Below are 26,007 nucleotides of genomic sequence, written 5' to 3' on the forward strand. Positions count from 1 at the left end.
GTATTTCCCTAGAAATTTTAGGATCAGCTTGAAAATATTTCAAAAAAAGCCTACTGGGATTTTAAAAGGGATTGCATTGATCTATACCAATGTGGGGAGAACTACCATCTTAATAACTGAAACTTCTGATTCATAAACGTGGAATATCTCTATGCCTTCTTTAATGTGTTTTATAGTATTCATTATGCAATTTTTTTTTTTTTAAGATTTTTATTTTTATTTATTTGAGAGAGAGCATGAGCAGGGGAGAGGCAGAGGGAAAGAGAAAGGGAGAAACAGACTCTCTGCTGAGCAGGGAGCCTGACGTGGGCCTTGATCCCAGGATCCCGGGATCAGGACCCAAGCCAAAGGCAGATGCTCAACAAACTGAGCCACCCAGGTGCCCCTCATTGTATGTTTTACACTCCAGTTATTTTTAAGGATTTTTTTATTTTAGAGAGCAAGTGTACAAGTAGGAGGGGCAGAGGGAGAAGGAGAGAGAATCTCAAGCGAACTCTGTGCTGGGCATGAGCTAACCCACAGCTCGATCTCAAGACACTGAGATCAGGACATGATCTGAAATCAAGAGTCAGACGCTTAACTGACTATGCCACCCAGGCACCCCACAAGTCTTGTACTTCTTTTGTTAAATTTACTAAGTATTGAATTCTTTCTGGTGCTACTGTGAATGGAATTTTCTTCCTTTTTGGATTTTTCATTGCTAATATACAAAAACAGCTGATTTCTGTACATTGTAGCCTGTGACTTACTGAACTTGTAGATTCTTGTCCATTAAGCTCCTCACTCCATCAGGCTGCTTTCTGGACCCTTTCCATGGTTAGACTTCTAGCAGCTGTCATTTCCTCCAGTGTCCAAGAGTGTAGATCTGATTCTTATTTTGTTTCTTGGCCCTCCAGTAAGGCTTCCCAAATTGTCTGAGGGCCCTCCCACCACCACCCTTAACCGCTCTGGAGGCCTTGTAACTTGCATGCTTGACAGACATTTTGAAAAAGCTGTGTAAATTTTGAAAACAAACTAGTTTCCTTTTTTTAGTCGAGTCCAGAAAATTCTGGAATACTCCTGTTTTGGACTTGTAAGATTACACTGCTCAGGACCATTTTACAGCACAGTTTCTTTAAAAGAATAGTGACTGACTAGACTTCCAAAGGCTTCATCTTAGATTGCATTTATTGAACTCTTCACTGTTTTAAGAATCTAGAGTTTAGATTGTGAGGCCAAAATGGGAATGTTCTCAAATGTCTCTCAACCAATAAATAAGATCAATATTTATTAACGTTTCAACTTAAGATTTCAATTTTCATTTTCAAGTAAATAAAAATACTATGTCTTACAGCTAGGGATGCAAGGACTTGGTTATCCTTGTTGGAAAAATGGTTCTCCTCTATCTAGGGGAAGTCACTGTATAGTTAGGGACCGGGAAGCAGGGGACTGAAATCTAAAGAGGTCTTTCTTGGAACAAAGCTAGTTATCAGTTACCATCAAAACATTATTGTAGCTAGAATTCCAGAAATGATGAATAGACGATCATCTTCTATTCAGTCTTCATGGATTATACCTGTGAAGCAAAAAAGACAGTTTGGATAAAACACCTAAAATATTTTACTAGCTTTTGGGAACACTGTGTGTTGTTTTCCCAATATATATTGCATTTTTTCCTCATTATGTAGCAATAGTGATTTATGTGGAATAGACCCAACTCACATTCAGCTTGAGGGAAGGCTGTGATGGGTCTAGGCCAGTAAGAAAATCTTCTTCTCTCTCCCATGCTTTGTCAGGATGATTGGGTTAATTTATAGCAATCCCATGGGCATGTGTTTGGTTCAGGGGTGCCCTCAATTAGTGTGAAGTTCAAGACTCTTACCCAGACATTGGAATATACTACATACGAAGCTGGGAACTCCTGAACAATTTTGCCACTCAGCTTCGAAGATGGCCACCAACGACCCTTGGCTCTAGTATTCATGCCATTATGCAGTCCTTTCACCTTGAATGTGGGGTGGACCTAGTGATTAATTTGTAACTTGTCATGGAAAAAGTGATGGGATGTCACTTCTGAGATGAGTTACAAAAAAGCTGTGGCTCCCATCTTGCTCACTATGAGGGTAAGGCACATGACAAGTACAAGATGCACTGTGTAGAAGTCCCTGGACGACAGCCAGTGAGACACTGAGGCCTTGAGCGCACCAGCCTCTGAGGAACTAAATCCTGCCAACAACCACAAGAGTGACCTTAGAAGGGGATTGTCCTCTAGTTGGGCCTTCAGATGACACTGTAGCCCTAACAGACAGCTTCACTGCATACTCAGGAGAGACTGTGAGCCTGAGGCCCAAAGCTAAACTGTGTCCAGATTCCTGACTCATAGAAAGTGTGAGATAAAAAGTCTTTGGCGTAATCTGTTAAGCAGCAAAAGTTAACTATCATTCTATCATAAGAAAAGCTGGAGGGCGCCTGCGTGGCTCAGATGGGTAAGCGTCTGCCTTCGGCTCCGGTCATGATCCCAGGGTCCTGGGATCGAGCCCCGCATCGGGCTCCCTGCTCAGTGGGGAGCCTGCTTCTCCCTCTGCCTCTCATGAATAAATAAATAAAATCTTAAAAAAAAAAAAAAGCTGGATTATATTTGCAACTGAAAACACATTAATACCTTTTCAATATTAAATTACTATTAGCAAGTATATTAGACATTAGTCATTATATACAAGTGAACTTATGATTTATAAAAATCATGTATAGAGAAAAAAAACTACCTATTCACAACTCTCTTTTTCTCATAGGAAAAATTATGTATGAGGGCTCAATTCATTCAGAATCCCTTATAATACTGAAGGTTTGGCAAAGGTTTACTTTTGATTTACATTGTTTATGTGTGTAAGTAAAAAGTGATCACAGAGGAAACTTAAAAACATCTATTGGTGTGAAAGTACTTTTGAGGACTTTCAATATCTGTTTATATACAAGTTTTAAATATGCTAATAAAAATGATTCTTACTGGGTACTGTTCACGAAAGCAGATCTGGAAGGACCTCTGGTTAAGACTTTTTTTTTTTTTTTTAACCAATTTTCTGCTGTATCTGAAGCTCAATAAAACAAAGAACTCCAACTTCACTGTATTTTTAGAAGGGCCTCTGAATTAGTGCTTATACAGGCCAAACTGAGCTCACTCCCTGAGGAAAAGCTTTTGTTTTACAAGGTTTTCGGGGGAAGCAGGGTCATATGAAAAAGCCAGTGGGTATAAATTGGGCAGGGAAGACAGTGCTGACTTCTTAAATTCAATTTTTAAGCATGTTCAATAAAGGGATGTTCTTTCTTCCCTGGCAAAATTCTTCTCTCAGATATCCTTCTCATATATTTAAAAATGTGCTTGAAGAGTTTTTTGGTTCTGTTTTTACAAAAAATGATATATATATATATCAAACATGTTTCTGCAGAGTACACAGGAGTGGAGGGAGAGTGAGAGGTGGATTTTCCTTTTCTAAATTAGATGTGCACTTTTGTATTTTTCAATTTTTACAACAAGCTTGTATAATGTAAGAAATTGAAATTAAAAAAAAAAAGGAAAATGTTCCCTGGGAGAGTCTCACTTGTAGTTTCAGCTGGATTTCTTCAATCATAACATGAAATCAATACCTATCTGAGCACCTGGGAGAGCAGAGTGAGAAGTGGAGGAAAGGGGAGAGGTTTGCTGAAGGCAGGCTGAAGGGGGGGACGCTCTGATAGTTGTGAAAGAGGCAAGAGCCTGGGAGACGAGGGGAGGGCTGTGTGCCGGGGAACAGGGCCAGGGTTCAGCAGTGGGACTTACACATTCATCTAGTTATCTGCCCCGGAGATGACTGAAGTAGGGACTGGGTAGGGGATGGTTTCCTCGGAGATGGAAGTAGGATGAGGGTGTCCTCAGTGGACGGCTGCAGTAGTTAGGTTTCTTCCCAGGAAATAGCAATTTACTTCAACCAGTAAGATGGGACATGAGGCATGGTCTAGGTTTGAGTGTGAGGCTGGTAGGAGAGAGTTTTCTGGAGTACCAGAAACAGAACTAACTCCAGTAACCTGTAAGGAAGAGTAACAGGGATGGGGGGGGGCGGGGGCAGAAAGTAACAGGAGTGGATAGAAAGTGATAGGGTGGCTGAGAACTAAGGGCTATCATGTTCTTCCTTAGCAAACTGAGGAGATCTTGAGGTCTATACTTGGTTTGTAAAATTTTGAATATGGAAAGAGATCCCAAACAGGCAACAAATGAAAAAACAAAACACAATCTAACTCACCACTCCGTGGTTAACAGCTGGTTTTAAATATGATGGTTAAGCTTTCAAGGTCTTCATTCTTCAAATGTAATTCTTCAAGCAAAGTCTCTATAAACTGTGTAAACACCACATTTTCCTGAGAATGCTTCTGAATGCCAAGAATTGGGGTCAGTCTGAAAAGACCAAAAATATTAAATGCATATCCATGAAATGAGGACTAAGGGGCTCCTGTCTTCTACATAGCAGAGGGGATTTTTGTCACAGCAGAGAAATGAAGTCTTTACTAATAAAGGCAGAGAAGAAATCTCAGGAAAAGAATGAAAGATCAAACATAGTGTTAGGAAACCTAAGAGCCTGAATCTATAACATGCTCTTCATTATGCCAGGAAAAGCTACCAAGTTCTCAGAAATGAAAATGAAGTCTTTCCACTTAGGGAAAAGAAGCTGTGGAAAGAAGCTTAGAGATGAGAACTGCTTTAAAACCATACTGAATGTTTATATCACCTGAATAAAAAAAATAAATGATAAATAGGATCACCTTTTGGATGAAACCTTAATATTTTTATTTTATTTTATTTTTTTATATATTTTTTTAAGATTTTATTTATTTATTTGAGAGAGAGAGAGAATGAGAGATAGAAAGCACAAGAGGGAAGAGGGTCAGAGGGAGAAGCAGACTCCCTGCCGAGCAGGGAGCCCGATGTGGGACTCGATCCCGGGACTCCAGGATCATGACCTGAGCCGAAGGCAGTCGCTCAACCAACTGAGCCACCCAGGCGCCCAATATTTTTATTTTTAAAACACTAAATAGGTGAATTACATCTTACAAGGCACTTAATACAATCTTCTAAAGAACACTGTGCTTTTCCCAAGTCACTTCCAGTAAACAACTGATTGCATATAATATTCTCAAAAGTAATTTTCAATGAAATGTCATTATTCACTTTTTAAGTCATGCTTACTAATCAAAGATTAAGACCATTACTTTCCATAAATTATGTATGTAACTACATATAATAATTATGTATATATTATGTATAATCTCCAGAGAGCATGCCTTTGTAAGGTATATTTCTGGAAAGCTTTTGGCGAGAAAATTCTTTTATCCTTGAGTAGTCTTATACTTACCACAAAGATCTTCCAGATGCTTTTTGAACACTGGTCACTGCCACCAGGCACATCAAATATAAATAACCCTCTGACTTCAATCAATAAAGCTCAAGGAATCAGAGTGGAGCAACTCCACAGTAATGAGTGTGGAAGAGGAAATGTGACGTTCTCAGAGACTTCTTGCTTGCTTAGCCATCTTATACAGAAAGCAGAAGTAAAAGGAAATCTTTGTCACATTGTCTAAAGACAGCCGGGATGTGGAGGAGGTGGTAAGTTCTCTGCATCTCTCAAGGTATCTTAGCAAGAACTGGAGACTAGGTGACTCCAAAAGTCCAGTGAAATCCACAGAGTTCTAACATGGGAAAACCACTGTAGTGTATTCCTTCTCCACCTCTCCTGTATTTCTTTATAGCTGGAGAATGCACTACCAGGTTTTGACATTTTAATGAGCTTTATCTGCAGGTATTCCCCAAAGGTCGTTAGGAAACAGGATAACACAAGCTTTCTAATGCCAAGCCCAAGCTGGGCACTTGGGCAAACTTAGGCATTTGTGGCCAGCTTTTCCTGAGTCATCTTCCTGCCATGAAAGTGGAACCCAGAAGTCAACTCTGGCTTTTCTCACACGAATAAAGTTGCTCTTTCCCCACAATACGAGCAAAGTTACTGGGGATTGGATTACTTCAGCTAAAATAAAACCAGGAAGTCAGGAGGCAGATCAGATCTGTCAACTCCATACAAAGGTAGCTTTTGTGTATATTTAAAAATGGTATACATGGCACATCCAAAACAATTTCTGACTTTCAAAGAGACTAGTATTTAATTCATATATGAAAACAAAGTCTCAATTACTTCTCAAAGTGCCATTAGTATGTTTTAAAATTTAACCCTCAAAGTAGAAGTAAATGTGATAGCTAGATTTCTCAACCTATGTGCCCATATGAGAGCAGAACATGGGAAGATTAAGAAGCAACTTTTGAGAATCATTCTATCAAGTGCCAGGGTTATAAAATATTTTAGGAACAATGATACATCTCTAGCAAACTTATAAGGCTAAAATTATAATAACTTCATTATGTGTTCATAGACACCTAAAAGTTTTGTTTACAAAGGAGGGAAGACAATGATGCAGAAAGACCTTCAGCTAACCTCCTCCACACAGTGAATCTACACCTACAGGTTGAGCAATTCCCCCTGAAGAACTGAGGGCTGACTGAACAGGGCTAGAGAGACCACACAGAGAAAGACATGAGAGAGAGAGACACAGTAACAACAGGAATCCAACCCCCACCCCCGCCACCCCCATCTTGCCAACTGCAGTGGGGAAGATAGTACCCAGAGACCAGAAGTACAGCTCAGCCCTGTGGCAGAGATAAAAAAGACGCACTTTAAAAGAGCACCTAGAATATGAAGGAACCAGCTCTAGAGCATCTGAAAAACAGCAGGGAGCGGCTAGAACACTCTCCCTGGGTCCCAGGTACTGGCCAGCACCATTGTTTATATTCCCTGTCCACCCTGATAGCACAGACGGGAGCTGGCCTGCTGCGCTTCAGTGAGCCTCAGTCCCTTAGGACCCCACTAGCCCCAGCTGCCCTACTGCACAGGAAAAAAAGGCTGTAGATTAAAAGAACAACTGGAAGATAATGGAATGAGTTCTAGGGCATCTGCCAAAAGGCCAGGGAGCTGCTGGAACACACTAGTATCAAAGGTGCTGGTGAGGGCCATGGCTTATGTTCCCCTCCCACTTCATAGCACAGACAAAAGCAGGGTCTGGGCACCCTAGCCACCTGTCACAGTGAGCCCAGGCCCCTAGCCCACCAAACCACACCAAACCCAGCTGCCCCTACAGGTGGCCCTCCAACCCTCGCCTGCTAGAGCTCTAGCTGTCTCCCTAAGGTAGCCCCAGTGCAGTGCACACTGAACCACCCCCGGACAGCACCCACTACAGCTCCAGCTGTCTTGCCAAGGTAACACAGGCACAATCATTGTGTGACATCCTAGGCCTGTACCTGCTTCACTTCAGCTCTAGATGACTCATGAGGGCACCCACTGCACCGAGTGGCCCAGGACCTCCCAGCCCATACCTGCTTCAACAGCAGCTGTCCTGCCAGGGCGCCCGAAGTGCAGAGAGCCCTGAGACCTCCTGGCTGGCATCTGTCTTCGCTCCAGCCATCCTGTCAGGGTACTCCCTGCATGGAGTGCCTCGGGACCCCCAGGCCCACACCTGCTTCAGCTCCTGCTGTCCCATCAAGGAGCACTCTACATGGAGCACCCTGGGATTCCTAGCCCAAGGCCACTTTGGTTCCAGCTGTCCTGGTGTGGCATCCCCCTGAGCAGAGTACCCACGGACTACCTGGTTATGCTTCAGCTCCTGCCACCTTGCCAGGACGCCCCATACTGCAGAACACTGTAGGACCCACTCCCATCCCCTGCTGCCCGCTTTGGCTCCAGCCATCCCACCAAGGTGCTACATGCATGGGACACCCCAGGACTCCCAGCCTACACCTGTTACGGCTTCAGCCAGCCAGCTAAAGTCACAGGCATAGTCTACACCAGAGATATTCCTACACAAGGCCATTACCTCACATCTAAGAGAAATAGCTGTTCTGCCTAATTCAAAGAAACAGAAAATCAAACAAAATGAGATAGAGGAATATGCTTCAAAAGAACAAAGCAAAATTTCAGGAACAGAAACAGAGCCAAGCAATCTATATGATAAAGAATTCAAAGTAATAGTCATAAAGGTGCTCACTGGACTTGAGTGGATAAACTCTGAACTTCAACAAAGATAAAAAGTATAAAGAACCAACCAGTTGAAGAATAAAGTAACTGAAATGAAAAATATACTAAAGGGAATCAACAGTAGATGAGAGGATACAGAAGAAAGGATCAGCAATGTAGAAAACAGGGTAATGAAAAGCATCCAAGCTGAACAGCAAAATCCTAAAAGGATTTTAAAAAATGAGAATAGGTTAAGAGATCTTTAGGACAATATCAAGTGTACTAACATTCACTTGATAGAGGTCCCAGAAAAAGGGGAAAGAGAGAGAGAGAGAAAGGGGCAGAAAATTCTTAAGAAATAATAGCTAAAAACTTCCCTAACTTGGGGAAGGAGACAGACATCTAGGTCCAGGAGGCACAGAGAGTCCCTAACAAGATGAACCCAAGGATATCTACACCAAGCCATATGATAATTAAATGTCAGAGATATTTGATATCTGATATCTGATAAAGAATCTTAAAAGTAGCAACCAACAGAAAAACAACTGGTTACGTGTAAGGAAAACGCCATGAAGCTATGAGCTGATTTTTCAGTAGAACTTTTGCAAGCCAGAAGGTAGGATATAATCAAAGTGCTGAAAGGAAAAACCTACAACCAAGAATATTCCAACTAGCAAGAGTATTCAGAATAGAAGGAGAGAGAGAGTCTCCCAGACAAAAGTTAAAGGAGTTCATCACCACGAAACCAGCCTTACAAGAAATGTTAGAAGGACTTCTTTATGCAAAAAAAGATGTCATAATTAGAAAATTATGAAAAGAAAAAAATTCATAACTGAACATAAAATTAATAGGTCGGTCACTAAAAAAGCTAGTATGAATATTAAAAGACAATAGTAGTAAAATCACCAGACATTTTTCTAAAAAAGACATATAGATGACCAACAGACATATGAAAAGATGCTCAACATCACTCATCAGGGAAATGCAAACAACCACAATGAGATATCTCACACTTGTCAGATGGCTAAAATAAAAAACTCAAAAAACAAGTGCTGGTGAGGATGTGAAGAAAAAGGAACCCTCGTGCGCTGTTAGTGGGAATGCAAACTGGTGCAGCCACTGTGGAAAACAGTATGGAGGTTCCTCAAAAAGTTAAAAATAGAACTATCCTATAATCCAGTAATTGCACTACTGGATATTTACCCAAAGATTACGAAAATACTAATTTGAAGGGATACATGCACCCCTATGTTTAATGCAGCATTATTTACAATAGCCAAGATATGGAAGCAACCCAAGTGTCCATCTATAGATGAATGGATAAAGAAAATGTGGTACACACACACAGTGAAATATTATTCAGCCATAAGAATGAAATCTTGCCATTTATATCAGCATGGATGGATCTAGAGAGTTTAATGCCAAGCAAAATAAGCCAGTCAGAGAAAGACAAATACCGTATGATTTCACTCATACGTAGTATTTAATAAAGAAAACAAATGAACAAAGGGGGGAAAAGAAAAGAGACAACCCAAAAAACCAGAATCTTAACTATAGAGAACAAAGAGAGGGTTACCAGAGGGGACATGGGTGAAATAGGTGAGGGGGGTTAAGAGTACACTTACTGTGATGAGCATTGAGTAACATATGGAATTGTTGAATTGCTATTATTATATGCCTGAAACTAATATAACAATGTATATTAACTACATTGAATTACAATTTTTAAAAAAGTAGTAAAATCAATATATCTAAAAAATTATAGGACTCAGAAAATAGAAGGATGTAAAATATAGCATATACATAAAACATGAATAGGAAAAATGTAGTGCTTTCAGAATGAGTTTGAACTTAAGCAACCATCAAGTTAATATAGACTGTAATATAATTAGGATGTTACATATGAACCTCATGGTAACCACCAACCAAAATCCTTTAACAGATACACAAAAAAATTAAAGGAATCCAAGCCTAAAACTAAAGAAAGCCATCAATCACAAGGGAAGAGAGCAAAAGAAGAAATGGATAGAGAAGAACTATAAAAACCACCAAAAAACAATTAACAAAATGGCAATAAGTCCATACCTATCAATGGTTACTTTAAATGTATATGTTCTAATGCTCCAATCAAAAGACACAGGGTGACTGACTGGATTAAAAAAAAAAAAACCCATCTATTATGCTGTGTACAGGAGACTCACCTCTGATCGAAAGACACAAACAGACCGGAAGTAAAGGGATGGAAAAACATGACCATGCAAATGAAAGTGGAAAAAAAAAGGCCAAGGTAACAATACTTATACAGAGTTTAAGACAAAGACTGTAATAGGAGACAAAGAAGGACATTACATAGTGATAAAGGGACCAATCCAACAAGAGGATATAACAATTGTAAATACCTATGCACCCAGCACAGGAACACCTAAATAAATAATGCAGATATTAACAGACATACAGGGAGAAAATAACAGTAATACAACAATAGTAGAGGACTTTAACATCACACTTACATCAACGATAGATCATCCAGACAGAAGATCAATAAGGAAACAGTGGCCTGGAATGATACATTAGACCAGATGGACTTAAGAGATATGCCCAGAACATTTCACTCCAAAGCAGCAGAATACACATTCTTTCCAAGTGCACACAGAACACTCTCCAGAACAGATCACATGTTAAACCATAAAATGAATCTCAGTAAGTTTAAGACTGAAATTATATCAAGCATCTTTTCCAACCACAATCATATGAAACCAGGACTCAAATACAAGAAAAAAAATCTGGAAAGAACATAAACATATGGAGGCTAAACAATAGGTTCCTAAACAACAAGTAGGGTCAACCAAGAAATCAAAGAGGAAATTAAAAAATACATGGAGATAAATGGAAATGAAAATACAATGGTCTAAAATCTCTGGGATGCAACAAAAGCAGTTCTAAGAGGAAAGTTTACAGTGATACAGGTCTACCAAGACCCAAGAAAAATCTCAGGTAAACAACCAAACCTTACACCTAAAAGAACTAGAAAAAGAAGACTAAACAAGGCCCAAAATTAGTAGAAGGAAGGAAACAATAAAGATCAGAACAGGATTAAATGAAATGGAGACTAAAAAGGAAAAAAAAAATCAATGGAAACTAAGACCTGCATCTTTGAAAAAATAAAATTGATAATCCTCTAGCCAGATTCATCAAAAGAAAAAAAGAGGACTCAAATAAGTAAAATTAGGAATGAATGAGAAGTAAAAGTGGACAACACAGAAATACAAAGGATTGTAAGAAGCTACTATGAAAAATTATATGCCAATAAATTAGACAACTTAGAAGAAATGGATAAATTTCTAGAAATATACAATCTTCCAAAAAAGTGAAATCAGGAAGAAATACAAAATGTGAACATACTAATTATTAGTAACAAAACCAAATGGGGCAATCAGAAATCTCCCAATAACAAAAGTCTAGGACTAGATAAGCTTCACAGGTGAATTCTACAAACATTTAAATAAGAGTTCATAAGGACTGTTTCTAAATGATTCCAAAAAAACAGGAGGAAGGAAAACTTCCAAATTCATTCTATGAAGGCAGCATTATCCTGATACCAAAACTAGACAAAGACACTATATACAAAGAAATCTATAGGCCAGTATGTCTGGTGAACATGGATGCAAAAATCTAAAAGGCAATCTACTGAATGGGAGAAGATATTTGCAAAGGATATATCTGATAAAGGGTTAATATCCAAAATATATTTAGAACTTAATACAATTCAACACCAAAAAAAAAAAGACAATCTGATTTACAAATGGGCAGAGGACCTAAAGACAAATATTTATGAAGAAGACCTACACATGGCCAACAGGAAGATGAAAAGATGCTCAACATCACCACTAATCAAGGAAATACAAATCTAAACTACGAAAAGATACCACCTTTCACCTGTCAGATTGGCTAGAATCAAAAATACAAAAACAACAAGCATTGGCAAGAATGTGGAGAAAAAGGAACCCTCATGAACTGTTTGGTGGGAATGTAAACTGGTTACAGCCACTGGCGAAAACAGTATGGAGGTCATTAAAAAATAAAAAATAGAAATCCCACATAATCCAGTAATTCCGCTACTGGGTATTTACCCAAAGAAAACAAAAACACTATTTCAAAAAGAGATATGTACCCCTATGTTTACTGCACCATTATTTACAATAGCCAAGATAAGATATGGAAGCAACCCAAATGTCCACTGATGGATAATGAAGATGGGTATGCATGTGCACACACACACACACACACACACACATACACACACACACCATGGTTATTACTCGGCCATAAAAAAGAATGAGATCTTGACATTTTCAATAACATGGATGGCTCTAGAGGACATTATGCTAAGTGGAAAAAGAGAAAAACAAGTATCATGTGATTTCACTTATATGTGGAATTGAAAAAAAAAAAAAAACCAGGGGCGCCTGGGTGGCTCAGTCAGTTAAGCATCTGCCTTTGGCTCAGGTCATGATCCCAGAGTCCTGGGATCGAGCCTTGCGTCGGGCTCCCTGCTCTGTGGGGAGCCTGCTTCTCCCTCACCCTCTCGCTCCCCCTGCTTGTGCTCTCTCTGTGTCAAACCAATCAATCTTTAAAAAACAAAAAGCAGAAACAGAGCTATAATTACAGAGAACAAACTGATGTTGCCAGAGGGGAGAGGGGTGAGGGGAAGTGGGATACAGGAGGTAAGTCACAGGAATAAAAGGTACAACATAGGGAATATAGTCCATGGTATAATAGCGTAGTGTGGTAACAGATGGGAGCTACAACTGTGGTGAGGCATAATGTATAGAGCTGTTGAATCACTATGTTGTACACCTGAAACTAAGTTAACATTGTATGTCAACTAAACTTCAATAAAAACAAATACAAAGAAAAGATTTATATGATCTAAGAAAACAGACTCAATCCTTTCTTTTTTTGTTTTTAAAGATTTTATTCATTTATCTGACACAGAGAGACACAGCGAGAGAGGGAACACAAGCAGGGGGAGTGGGAGAGGGAGAAGCAGGCTTCCCGCGGAACAGGGAGCCCGATGCGGGGCTTGATCCCAGGACCCTGGGACCATGACCTGAGCCGAAGGCAGATGCTTAACGACTGAGCCACCCAGGCGCCCCTCAATCCTTTCTTAATGTAATAATTTGGTCCCTTTACACAAGACTGCAAATAACTAACTCCATGATCTTGAAGGAGGGGGGATTCTACACCTCTGTGTACAGCATGTTGCAATGGAGAACAAACTTTAAATTGTAGCCATTGTTCCTCCTACATAAACTAAATGTCTCTTGCAGAATTTTATTTTCTCCTTCATGGGACTTTTTGTGGGGCAGCTCTTATAAGTTATTTCTTCATATTCTTGAAAATAGTTCTCATAATTTCCTTTTAATCTTTCCTCATAAATGCCATCTGACTCCTCCTTATTCAGATTAGTATTCTTCCCTAAACCCCCTTCTAGGTTCTCCCTTTAACTACTGCCCCAGAATATACACATTGTCCAAATTCATTACTTCAAACAACAACAACATACTTCCTACCTCACAGAAAGATACCATAAAATAAAATCTTTCATGTCTATGTTATCTTTGATGTACTATCTCAGGATCTTATCAATCCCCCCCCTTTTTTTTTTGTTTAACTGACTCCCCAGGCTCCTCCTTTCCTCTTAACTCCTTATCTGTGCACTATTAATCATGATATGCTAATCACTTATCTCTTTAACTTTTTCATTAAGGAACTCCCATCCTATTACATACTGAAAGGGACTCAAGCCTCTATCCTGTTCCTGAAACTTGTAATAGTGAATGCTAAAGAAAGCCACAATAAACAATAAATAAAGCCCCCAAAACTACTTCTACTTAAATAAACAGTAATACACTCCAGTTGGTATTTATGTGTTTTATGTACGAAATACCTTTAAAATAAGTAACAGAAAATGTGATTGGCCGTGAGTAAAAACAAAAGATTTTTTATGTTTCAATTATTTCTTTCAAGGGCTTTTAAGTAAGAATAAAAACCTCTAGAGGTGACACTAAAAGTATGGCTTACCACAAACAGTCTGTGTGCTGGAGAATATAATTAGAAAAAAACGACATAATACCTTGCAATGTATAAATCACAAACAAGAGAGGAAACTTCTCATTAAAAGTCCACCAATTCAAATCTCTCTTTTGAAAAGGCAGGCAGCCTTATATAACTAGTTCTTTACCATATGGTAAATGGTATGACAACAAAAGCAAAAAAGTCAAGTGTCATACTGCAACTTATTGGTAAGACCATTATTTAGCTGAGTGCTCCACATATGCTACTACAGCTCAAAAGGAGAGAGTGTAAGTCAGGTTAGGACCAGTGCCTTCCATTTGTTATCACTGAGCTATCAAACATCTGGTTAACAGGAATTATGCACAGCAGTGAGAGGACTTTCAAAGTGTGACAACTGAAACAAGAGAGATTTCTAATTAAAAAGTGGCATTTAAAAAAACCCCATATTCTGTCCAAGGATTTAGAGCTGTACAAACGCTTGTGTCTGAGAAGTCACCTATAATTGGGTGAGTGCCTGGTTTGTGCCCTATCAACTGTGAAAGCTATATAAAGAGTTAAAGCTGCGGTTCAGTGAGCAAGGAGAGCTAAACAACCGAGGGAACTCTGTTATCCATGTCCTGTAGTGCGATCAAAGTCAGTCATGAACCTGGATTTTTACAAGGCCTTCCCCGTTGTGGTCCCTACTGCTTTGCTCATTGCACTCATTCCTCCTGGAGAATACATAATGCAGCTCCCGGAACACTGGAAATCACAGCACAGTCCAGATTACCCTTTCCTGAATCATCTGGGTGATATGTGTGAAGATCACGTAGGCACTTGCCTGAAATGATATAGCACAGACATCCTTCAACTTTGCCCTCAAAACTAGAAGAAAAGCAACAACTTTTAGAGTTTCCTGAGTCTTTATTGATTTCCAAACTCACAGAATCAAAAAACGGTAGGCTATTGTAAAATGACACTGAACGACACTCCTCAAAGTCAACACAGCCTCAAGAGAAGAAAGAGCTGTGAGAACGTCTGTGTGAATAAATGTCACCAGAAAGCATGCTTCTCTTTGGTTTGGGGTTGGAGGAAGGGACAGGAAGTGAAAAGCCACATACTTTTCTGTACCTATCAGATTTGAGAAATGACTGGGTTCACACAGAGTTCTGTTGCAGTAGGGAAACCTGTTCTGCTGATTACCGTGCATAAAGGTGATGAACATGCAAGGCTGCTAAAAGATAATGCTGGGCTTTAAAGAGATTTTTAAACACTTATTCTCTCATCCTTCAGAAGTTAGTGCTGGGAAGGAGAAGGTAAGCAGCATGCACAGGCACTAGGCTCGTCACTTTACCAGTTAGAACAGAATAGATACTACAATACCTGACACTTGGGGGGCTTCGAATAAACCAAAAACAAAAGTCTTCTAGGACAGATGAGGTATCTTTACCACTAATGGCCGGGGGAAGTGCAGACTCGAAAAGCTGAGGTTTAGCTGCATAGTCTTATTTTATAAGGCTATTCCACCACTTTGTTTCCTCAAGTGGGATTTAGTCTCAACCTATCCAGCAAGTGTCCTTTTGACAGGTGACTGTATCTCAGGCTTTGGACCGGGTAAGGGATTTATCCAGGGTCACAATGGCTAAGAACAGTGCTAAAAACGGACACCTTTATCACAAAGGCATCTTGCTTACCAATCAAGTCTTGTTACTCCTTTCTTCCTGCGGTAACAATTGTTACTTCACCCATATTTTATCTTCTAAAAAATGAATTGGGATTTTCCCTTCTTCTCTGTAAGAACAAATGCTAAATGATAAAGGATTAAACCAGAACACCTCTGTCTATACATACACACACTCAAAACTGAAACAAGAGAGCTGTGACCAGTTTGTAACACGTTGGGTCAAGATGTCATCTATTTTCAGAAATTTGGGGACTCACACAAACCCAAGACATTTTGCAAAATGTTATCTCTCAGGTTTAAAAAAATTTTCTAGTATAAACTTTGAAAAGGAATTTTATCTGTCTACTTCAGGGCTCCTTAGCATGTAAGTAATTAGGATTTCATGTTTAACATAACTCTTTTTTCACTGTGCTTGTTTCTTATTGGGGAGAATGAAGAATATTCAACTCTGTCAGTGATTCTCTAAAAACATTTGTGTAATCTGTGGCCCCTGGCTTCCTCCCTGAAGTAACAAAACACACTTGGGCATAGGGAAAGAACCAAAGAAGCCACCCTGAGGAACAGCTTTTCTTTTTCCATCTATCAACATGGACTGGCTCATGTGCAGAGGTAACCACCTTGTGGCACTTTCCTAAGCTGCTGTTGATGTTGTTTAAAAGAGAGTAAACATGGTTTTACAACTGACAAGGAATTCAGATACTTTAATAGGGGTGGTGGGTGGCTTTCTAAATGGGAGTAAATGAATTCGTTTCCCTTGAAGAAATGCCAGTTCTTTTTCCCAGTTGTTCCCTTTGTGGCAGGATCTCAACCACTGAGTCAAATATATGAAGCTTCAGTGATTTCCAAGTTTATAAAAAGATTTTTTTTCCCCCTTTATGAGACTAACTTGTTGGTCTTTAACCTTTCTGTGAAGTTGCAGCAAGTGTGAACTCCAAGGTGAGGCTTTGTGACTGATGTGACTTTCTTAAGGTCACGCAGTCAGTAAGAGATGAGCAAATAACCCAGAAGTACTCCCACTAGTCCACACTTTTAACCACTATACCACACAAGCTCACATATCTGATTAATTTTAAGAACTGAGTATACCTTATGATTTCAAAGGCCCACTTGTATATGTTCTTTAAATAACTTCTGAAATCTATCATTACAAAATAAAATGTGCTAATGAAAAGTGACAAGTCTATTGTTTCTAATTCATCTTTTCTGACAGCCAAAAAGCACCTTCCAACACCATTAACTAAGGAAGACTTTAGAAGAAAGTTAAGAACTGCCTTAAAGCGAGCAAATCCTAGCAGACATATCTACGTCAACTGATTTAGCATGGCTCTGGTACACTAATAGCTGCCCCAGAATTAAAGACAGTGGTTCTCAATTCTGTCCGTACAAATTACAATCACTTGCGGAACTTAAAAACTGCGTATGTCCAGGCCCCACCCCAGACCAATGAATTAAAATCTCTGAATCAGGTATTGATATTTTTAAAAAACTTCCTATGTGATTCCAATGAACAATGAATGTTGAGAACCACTGTCAATTCCTCAACTGAATACATCTGAGTAGTTCTGATTATGTGTTATACTTGTTACCTACACAGTTCAAAGAAACCAAATAGCAAAGGAAATGAAATCTTTGCACAAACAGCTATGTAACAAAGCTGAAGGTAATAGAGTCCCAAAGAATGGTCTCATCTAGGGGCTCCTGGGTGGCTCAGCCGTTAAGCATCTGCCTTCGGCTCAGGTCACGATCCCAGAAGCCTGCATTCTCCCTCTCCCACTCCCCCTGCTGTGTTCCCTCTCTCTCTGTCAAATAAGTAAAATCTGTGGGGGGGAAAAAAAAAGAATGGTCTCATCTATAGGAATTTATTCAAGGAAGTCATTATTTCTACCTCTGAGAGGTTAATGAATGCTTCTAAGGTGGCAGCAACATTTGAACTGGGCTTTGAAGACTAGGAACAGATAGATATGAAAAGGCAATTGGCATTTTAAACACAGTTCAGAGTGCTAACAAAGACGTCTGTGGGGGAAACAGTGGACACAATGTAAGAAAACAAGGGAGTAAGTTGGAGAGGCAGGTTGGGACCACTTTAAGAGAACCTTCAATTTCAAGCAAAATTACATGGTAGGAAGTGGGGCATCACTAGGTTTCTGAATAAAGACCTGCCCTGTCGGGATTAAGCTTTAGTGAGATTTTTGTTAAAGCTGGAGGAAGGATGGACTAAGCTGAAGGAAGAGACACTTGGCTAGCAGACCTGTCTGAGAAGGCTCTAACTGCAGCAGTCTAGGCAAGTAATGAAAGCCTGACGTAAGTTGGCAGCACTGGGAAAGGAGACCGACCCCTGGGGGGGTGAAGTCACAAAGGCAGGACTTAGCATTGACCGGATAGGGGGGTAAGGACAAGAGAAGCACCAACAGGTCGGCTTTCAACTCTGGATAATTAGGAAGAGGGAAATGTCACCAAAAGAAATAGAGGACTTTCCAAAGATGAACTCAACTCGGATTTGAGACTCTGAATTGCCTGAGGAATGTCCAAATTGAGATGCCCAACAAAAAAATAAAGTTTTGTCTGCAACCTGAGAGAAATGTCAGAGCTGAAAGTACACTTTGGGAGGAGAGACGCAAGAAATGTTTGATTGGGATGACTAACATCCTTCCTACGATAACGCCATTATCCTTTACCAATTATATTTGTGCTGATTTCTTGAATTAACCTTTCACCAGCACTGCTCTGAGTCTCTTGCTCCCTTGTCTTCGCTTTCCCGTTCATGACAACTACAAGCTGACGTGGATGCTACAACCTGCTTTCTCCACAGCTACAGCAGGATGGTTAAAACCCCTGGGGCGAGGCGAGTGGGAGGAAGGAGACTCCTACCGCTACGAACCCGTGATCTCTGGCCTCTTCTGGCCATGCAGGGTCACTTGTCAACATTCTCTGGCCCTGGGATACAGCCTTTTCCAGATCCTCTTAATGACTACTCTGTTACAGGTATTTTCACTCTCTACCCGACCAACTTCATGAAAAATGAAGTTGTCAGGCATGCTTTAAAATCTCTCCCTTCTACTTACAAACTTATCTATAGCCACACTATTCCTCACTTATTTGCTTCCAGTCTCAGACGAGGGACTTGCTTTCCCCTGTTCAAGCTAGTCCATCTGCCTGTGACCATGGTCCCATTTCTTTGTGCCTCCCCTGGGACCCTGTTCCATGGTATGTATCGCCCCTCCATCTCATTCTCAATTTCAGATTATTTTTCTTTACCGGCTCCTTCTCCACACCCTATTAACATGCTTAAGTGTCTTTTCAAAACAAATTGTTCAGTCTCTCTCCTACCCTTATGATTAAGTTTCTCAATAGAGAAATCTACATTTGCTGACTCTACTTCCTCATCTTAATCTCAGATACAAGAGTTTATATATTCCTTCCAATTACATAAGAAGTTTTTTTTTCCAAATGTGCATTCTTTTCCCTTGAGGAAAGAATACATATCTTTACTCCTTTCATTTATTTATTAAGATTTTTAAAATTCATCAGAGAGAGAGAGCACAAGCAGGGGGAGTGGCAGAGGCAGCAGGCTCCCTGCTGAGGAGGAGGCCCAGTGTGAGACTTGATCGCAGGACCCCAAGATCATGACCTGAGCCAAAGGCAGATGCTTAACCGACTGAGCCACCCAGGGATTCCTTTACTTCTACATACATACATACATACATATATTTTTTATTTGTTTTAAAGATTTTATTTATTTATTTATTTGACAGAGAGAGACACAGCCAGAGAGTGAACACAAGCAAGGGGAGTGGCAGAGGGAGAAGCAGGCTTCCCGCTGAGCAAGGAGCCCAATGCGGGGCTCGATCCCAGGACCCTGGGATCATGACCTGAGCCGAAGGCAGACATTTAACCGACTGAGCCACCCAGGTGCCCCTACTTCTACATTTAATGTACAGTTGACCCCTGAACAACATGGGTTTGAACTACATGGGTCTACTTATACACGGAGTTTTTTGGTTTTTTTTAAATATATAGTACAGTACTATAAATGTATTTTCTCTTCCTAATGATTTTCTTGATAATTTACTTTATTGTAATAATACAGTATATATAATACATATAACATACAAAGTATGTGTTAATCATCTGTTTATGTTATTGGTGAGGCTTCCAGTCAACAACAGGCTATTAGTAAAGTTTAGTGGGAGTCAAAGGTTACATGTGGATTTTTGACTGTGGGGGGGGGGAGGTCAGTGCCCCAGCCCCCACTACATTCAAGGGTCAACTGCATAACCGTATATCTTAACGTATAACCTTAGCTGCAGAGAATGAGTGGCATTTAATTTTATGGTTTTAGGAACTGGGAACATGTGAAAGATGTGTAAATCTGTTTTCAGATGAGCAACATTTTTCTCTGCAATGAAACCATAAGAATACTAGTTATAACCTGGTGACTGCTTTATTCTTACAAAACATTTTTGCAGTGCAGCTGATTTGCCACCCACTATTATTAAAAACCTCCATATGACGAACAACATCATAATGGGGGGGTTGAAAAACTCAATGGAAAGAAAAATCTGTAAATAAATGGAACTCTGAAAGAGTACAGGCAATTCAGTTCCTGTAACATGATTTCATTTCCACAGTAACTGTAGGTGTTCACCAAGCAGTTTGTAGTAGTTTCCCAAGTATTTTTGCTCCAGTGGAATTTTCAGTATTAAGCCTTGTGTATATTTTGATATGCCTCGTCTTTTAAGACAAGAGTATGCCTTTTCTAGCAGTACTAAAATGACAGAAAGCCAACTCTCAAACCCCTCATTCAAAATGCATAGTGGAACAACACAAACAGCAATAATAGAACATCAAGCCTCATTTTACCTTTTGGCCTTAAAGTCTTCTCTAAAGCTTTGTAAAAAATATTTAGACAAGGAGTAAAATGGAAGCATTTGAATTTTGCCTCCAAGAAGTGACTTTACAGTTAACTAGAACTATCAGAATGAGAAAAGTCAGCGGCAGGAAGAATATTAAAAAGGTGTTAAGTCTCTATAATCAACAATCTAAACGAAAGTGTTTAAAGACAACAGAGGAAAAACACACTAGGCGCTTAGGATCTTGAATTTAACAAACACTCGATACACATGGGAATAATCATTTTTTCTCCTTAAAACTTTCATTCAACTTTGCAAGACTAGTTAATAAAATACATTCATAAAACTAGTTAAAGGAAGCGTTTGCCTTTAGAGTAAAATTTTCCATTAGGATCCGTTAATATTTGATAAATGCTTCCAATTCAACAAATACCAACATGTAAAACATTCAAAGATTTCTCCAGAATTCTGTCTGTGATGTACCAGATACATAAAAGATTTAGTATAATACCATACAGACTTGGTAATTAACTGCTCTTTAACCAATTCTTCTATTTTATCAGTCCACAGAAGATAAAAGATAAAGTCCATGGAAGGTAAGAGAAAAGCAGTATTTGGAATCAAGTTTTTAAATCAAAGAAACATTTAAAAAAATTTAAATATTCACTAATTTTATAATTATAGGAGTTAAAAAAACAATCTCACATTTACATCTAGCTTTAACTGTTTTTCATTAATTTCATTAAAGATTTTTTAACAATCTATTTGCAAAAAAGCAATGCTAGATTTGGTTAAAAGTAGCGATTCCTTTTAGGCTAAATAGTCACACCCTTATCAGACCATACCCACCCTGGAAAATATGAATCATTACAGAGACACAGGGTCACTGTCCTTCCTTTCACTCATTATAGTAAGCAACGATTTTTGTTTTTTCCTGTGCAAAGCCATTTTACCAGTGCTACCAATTCTATGTTTAAGTCCATAACATCAACAACGATTTATTTAAGTCATTCCTATCCATTCATTCGTTTGATTTATTCTATAAATACTGAGTACTTTACTAAGTGCCAGATTGAATGTTTGGCACTAGGGAGACAAAAGTAATCTAAACAATACCCTTGGTTGAAGGAGATTATGTTTTGGTAAGGAAACAGTTTCAAATTCACCTCACTTATGGTAGACATCTTTCCTGGTTTAGTACTGCTTATGTATTGTCCAAACACAAGCTCTAGAACAATGGGAAGTCTCTTATTTTCATGTAGAAATGTGTGTGTGTGTGTGTGTGTGTGTGTGTGTGTGTGTGTGTGTGTGAAGTACATGCATATGGCCCCAGGAATGATTTGTGGGTCATGAAAGATGAGAAGGTAGGGAAGGTAAAAATCATGAATATGAAAAAAATTCACCAGAATTAAACATAGTGGCTGTATATAGGTCAAGCTTAGAAATGCTGCCTTACACTTAATTCTCCTAGGACCTGCAGTGGAGCAGGGTAAGACTCAATCAGAGCAAGTAAAAAATCAATAATACTAACATGGATTTTTGGAAGGAGAAATATACAAGGTTTGGTTCATTCACTTTTGAAATTAAGAATGCAAAATGTTAGCAAATATACATTTAAGGCAAGGAGAGAGAAATATGTGAAGGAAACAGTGGGAAAGAGAGGTGGGTGAAAGGGGTTTGGGAAGAACAGGCAAATTTTCCTTTGCTAACATTCCCAGTTTCTTCATGGGCCTCATGCTGCCAGTCACCCAGTGTCTTTTTAGTACTCCCCAAAGTGCTCTACCTGACATTTCCTGGCTCCTTGCCACCAACACGCCCAAGTCTCCACTATCTTGAGAAGTCTTCTGAAGATTTACCATGTCATAAGGGGTTATAGTCACTTCCCTCTCTTCTGCCAACCAAATTGGAAAGAGTGGTCAACATGTGCTACGTCTAGCATCTTCACAACTGTCTACTGCAGTTGTCCTTGCCATCTGGTCTCCATGCTTATCATCCTAAAAAACTGCTTTCTTGAAGGTCACCTACCACCACCTAATTGCCAAAGCCACAGCTTTTATCAGTCCTTGTCCTTTTCTTTTTTTTAAAGGATTTTATTTATGCATTTGAGACACAGAGCTACAGAGAGAGAGAGAGAGAGAGAGAGAGAGCACGAGCAGGGAGAGAGGCAGAGGCAGAGGGAGAAGCAGGACTCCCGCGGAGCCGGGAGCCCGACGCGGGGCTCCATCCCAGGACCTCGGGACCACGACCTGAGCCGAGGGCAGACGCTTAACGACTGAGCCACCCGGGCGCCCCCTCGTCCTCATCCTTTTTCAATACCATTCAATACCTTTTTCAATACTATTTCAATAAATACCAGGTTCTCAGAAAGGTAGTTACCACTTCTTTAACCTCATAATTGCTTTGGATTCCCTGGCAGTGTTCTGGCTGGATACAGACCTTTCTGAAGTACACCGTGCCAAGGAAAGTGCACACATTTTGAAGTTACACAGTCTGAGTCTGAGTCCCGGTGTGATCTTGGACAAAGTACTTGTCTTCCCAGTCTGTTTCTTCCTCTGGGAAGTGGGACACCACTACTGACCTTACTGGATTGTGAAGATCAAATTAAATAATGCATGTAAAGAATCTAGCAAGGTGTTGCACATAGGTGATGTTCAAAAATGTCCACTTTCCCCCTCTTTCTGCTTTCTCTGTAGTGCTCAGGCATCCTTGCATGGATGCAGCTGTTTCACAGCTTCTATCCCAACGTGACTTGGCATTTAACACCCTCTACCTCTGCCATCTCACCATTTCAGTGCTGATTCCAAAGTCTAGGTCTCTCATTATCCTTACCATTTAAAAAAAAAATATTTATTTTAGTAATCTGATCCTGCTTTACCAGGATCATCTTTGCTTATTTCCACCAGGGTCCTTTCTGGGGGATACTTCTATCCCTTCCACATGGTTCTCATAGTTGTGGTTCTTCATCCAAAGCCTGGGTCCTCAGTTGTGCCTTGCTCTCCTCAGGCCACTTCTCTCTCCACTTCAGAGTTGGAGGAGTGAACTCCAGAAATGTGCCCATGTAATATGCAAATGCAACAAAAAGAATCCAGCCAAGCATGATCATGATAACGAGTAAAACAATGTCCAGGACACAAGAACATGGTGAAAGATTATTCACCAAGATCTTGGCAAAGGAGTGTGCTCGTGAAACCCCTCATCGGTAGAGGTCTTGCAAGTCAGTTCTAGTCCTTGGCTCCAAAGGATCTATAATGCCCTCCTTTATTGTTTCTCCTCAGGTCCTTCCTATTCCTCTCCTTACAGATGTCCCCAAGTTTCCTTCCAGCAAGCTGGATTGTGGCCCCTGGGCACTAATGCCTTCCCAATCGCACTCAGGGTCCATATTGGGGTGCTGGTCTGACTCTGGGCATTGGACGTGGGAAGACTCCTTACCATTCTTTAGCTCCAATTCCACATTTTCAACTACCTACTGGGGAAGCACCCAAGTGGACAATCTGCCTGAACCTTTCCTAGTCCCGAGCAGGAATAGCCTAGGTGCTTGTAGAGCCCGTGTTAAACCAAATGCACCATCTCTTAAAATTAGTTCCTCCTACCCATTTCCCTAGAGGCACCAGTATTTTCCCGGTCATCTGTCTTAATACAGGCATACTGTGGAGATATTGTGGGTTTGGTCCAGACCATTACAGTAAAATGAGTATCATAATAAAGCCGGCTGAATATTTTGATTTCCTAGTACAGATAAAAGTTATGTTTACACTATACTGTAGTCTATTATGTACAAGAGCACTATGTCTAAAAGAAGTATACACTTTAATTAAAAAATAATTTAAAAATGCTATCACCTGAGCTTTCAGTGAGTCATGATCACTGATCACAGGTCACCATAATATAATAATAATGTTTAAAATATTGCAAAAATTATCAAAATGTGACAAAGAGACACGAAGTGAGCAAATGCTGTTGGAAAATAGCGCTGACAGACTTTAAATCTGTAAAAAATGCAAGCTGCAAAGTATAACGTAAAGCATAATCAAATGAAGTGTGCCTGTATTTTGAAATCATTTATTCTCCGTCCCCTCAATACACACACATTGCTAAACCTTGTAGATTCTGGAGTTGTAATGTCTCTTATCATCTGTCTCTCCCATTTAATTTTCCTTGTCATCATTTCAGTTCACTGCCTCAGTACTCTTTAGTTAACTATACTATTACTACTGGAGTCTTTGAGGAATCAATTTCATAAATGGTGTGGGCAAGAATAAGAATGCAAGAGATTACTGAAAAGCACTAGAATCACTGACAGCAGACTAGGTCTTTAAGAAGTTTGCTAAGTGAATGGATGGATAGTCTGAGGGGTCAGTGAAGTTAAGGACAAAGGATAGAGTTTTTTCTGTTTTGTTTTTTAAACTTCAAAGATGAATAAGCAGTTGTAGGCAGGAGGGAAGAAGTCAACAAAGAGTGTGAAAGGACAGTTTGCTAATTAATCTCATTCACACATTAATTCACACATTCACTTCCAGATATTTATTATAAATCTATAATTAGGCACAATGCTAAGTGCTGGGTATATAAAGGTGAATAAAATCAGACAAAGAACCAGCCCCTACAATCTTCAAGTTGAATGACAGAGGCAGACATTAATCAAGTAATTGTACAATTACATACAAAACTGAAAACAAGACAAGTGTAGGAAAGATAAGTACATGGTGTTATTAAAGTCTATTTGTAAAGACATCTGCTCTAGGCAGGGAAGTCAAGAAAAATTTCTTGAGGAAGTTTCCTCAGGTTCTAAAAGATGAAGGGGAATTAACCAAAGGAAGAGGGGAGGGAAGAATATTCTGGACAGAGGGAACAACCAGTGTCCTACGGTGAGGGTGTGATGAGAAGGGCTGAAAGAAGGTCAGTGTTCTGTGAAAGAGAACAAGGTAGGGTGGTGCGAGAGAAGGCTGGAGAAGAAGGGGCTGTACTACACAGGGCCGTGTGGGCCACAATAAGAGGTTTTTTCTTTAAGAGCAGTTGGAAGCTTTTGAAGGACTGGAAGGACTGGTGGAAGACAGGATCAGATCTGACTCCAGATCTCTGCAAGACTAATCTTCCTAAAGTGCAGGTTTCATGACAGTACTCTGCTCAAAACTTAAATGACTTTCACTGTCCACTGAAGTAAGTTTATCTGCCACGAAAGGATCTATCTCTATGATAGACCCCGCTTTTCAACCACTCTTTATAGTTATTTTGTACTCTTCACCAAATCCCTTCTTTTTGCTTTTTTATCCATGTTACAGATACCTCCTACCATGCCCTCATCCTTTCATTCTCTTTTTTTTTTTTTTTAAAGATTTTACTTATTTGAGAGTGA

At 39.7% G+C, this 26,007-nt stretch overlaps 1 protein-coding gene and 1 pseudogene across 1 annotated transcript in view; both read right to left on the reverse strand.

Annotated features, from left to right (window-relative positions):
- Nucleotides 1–409: 409 nt before the first annotated feature.
- The window catches only part of RPAP2 (RNA polymerase II associated protein 2), a 75,326-nt gene continuing 49,728 nt past the window's right edge, over nucleotides 410–26,007 (reverse strand). The window contains exons 12-13 of the mRNA XM_028087627.2: nucleotides 4,257–4,408; nucleotides 410–1,555 (exon numbers count right to left, since the gene is read on the reverse strand). Of these exons, the coding sequence (XP_027943428.1) occupies nucleotides 4,267–4,408 (142 nt within the window). The 3' untranslated portion in view covers nucleotides 410–1,555; nucleotides 4,257–4,266. The remainder of the gene's footprint in view (nucleotides 1,556–4,256; nucleotides 4,409–26,007) is intronic.
- LOC114196834 (mitochondrial sheath formation-associated protein pseudogene) lies at nucleotides 23,558–24,007 on the reverse strand (annotated as a pseudogene).

This window comes from Eumetopias jubatus, unplaced genomic scaffold (genome assembly GCF_037043125.1).
Source record: "Eumetopias jubatus isolate StellerSeaLion01/CBP00866 unplaced genomic scaffold, mEumJub1_p1.0 scaffold_4, whole genome shotgun sequence".
Taxonomy (NCBI): Eukaryota; Metazoa; Chordata; class Mammalia; order Carnivora; family Otariidae; genus Eumetopias; species Eumetopias jubatus.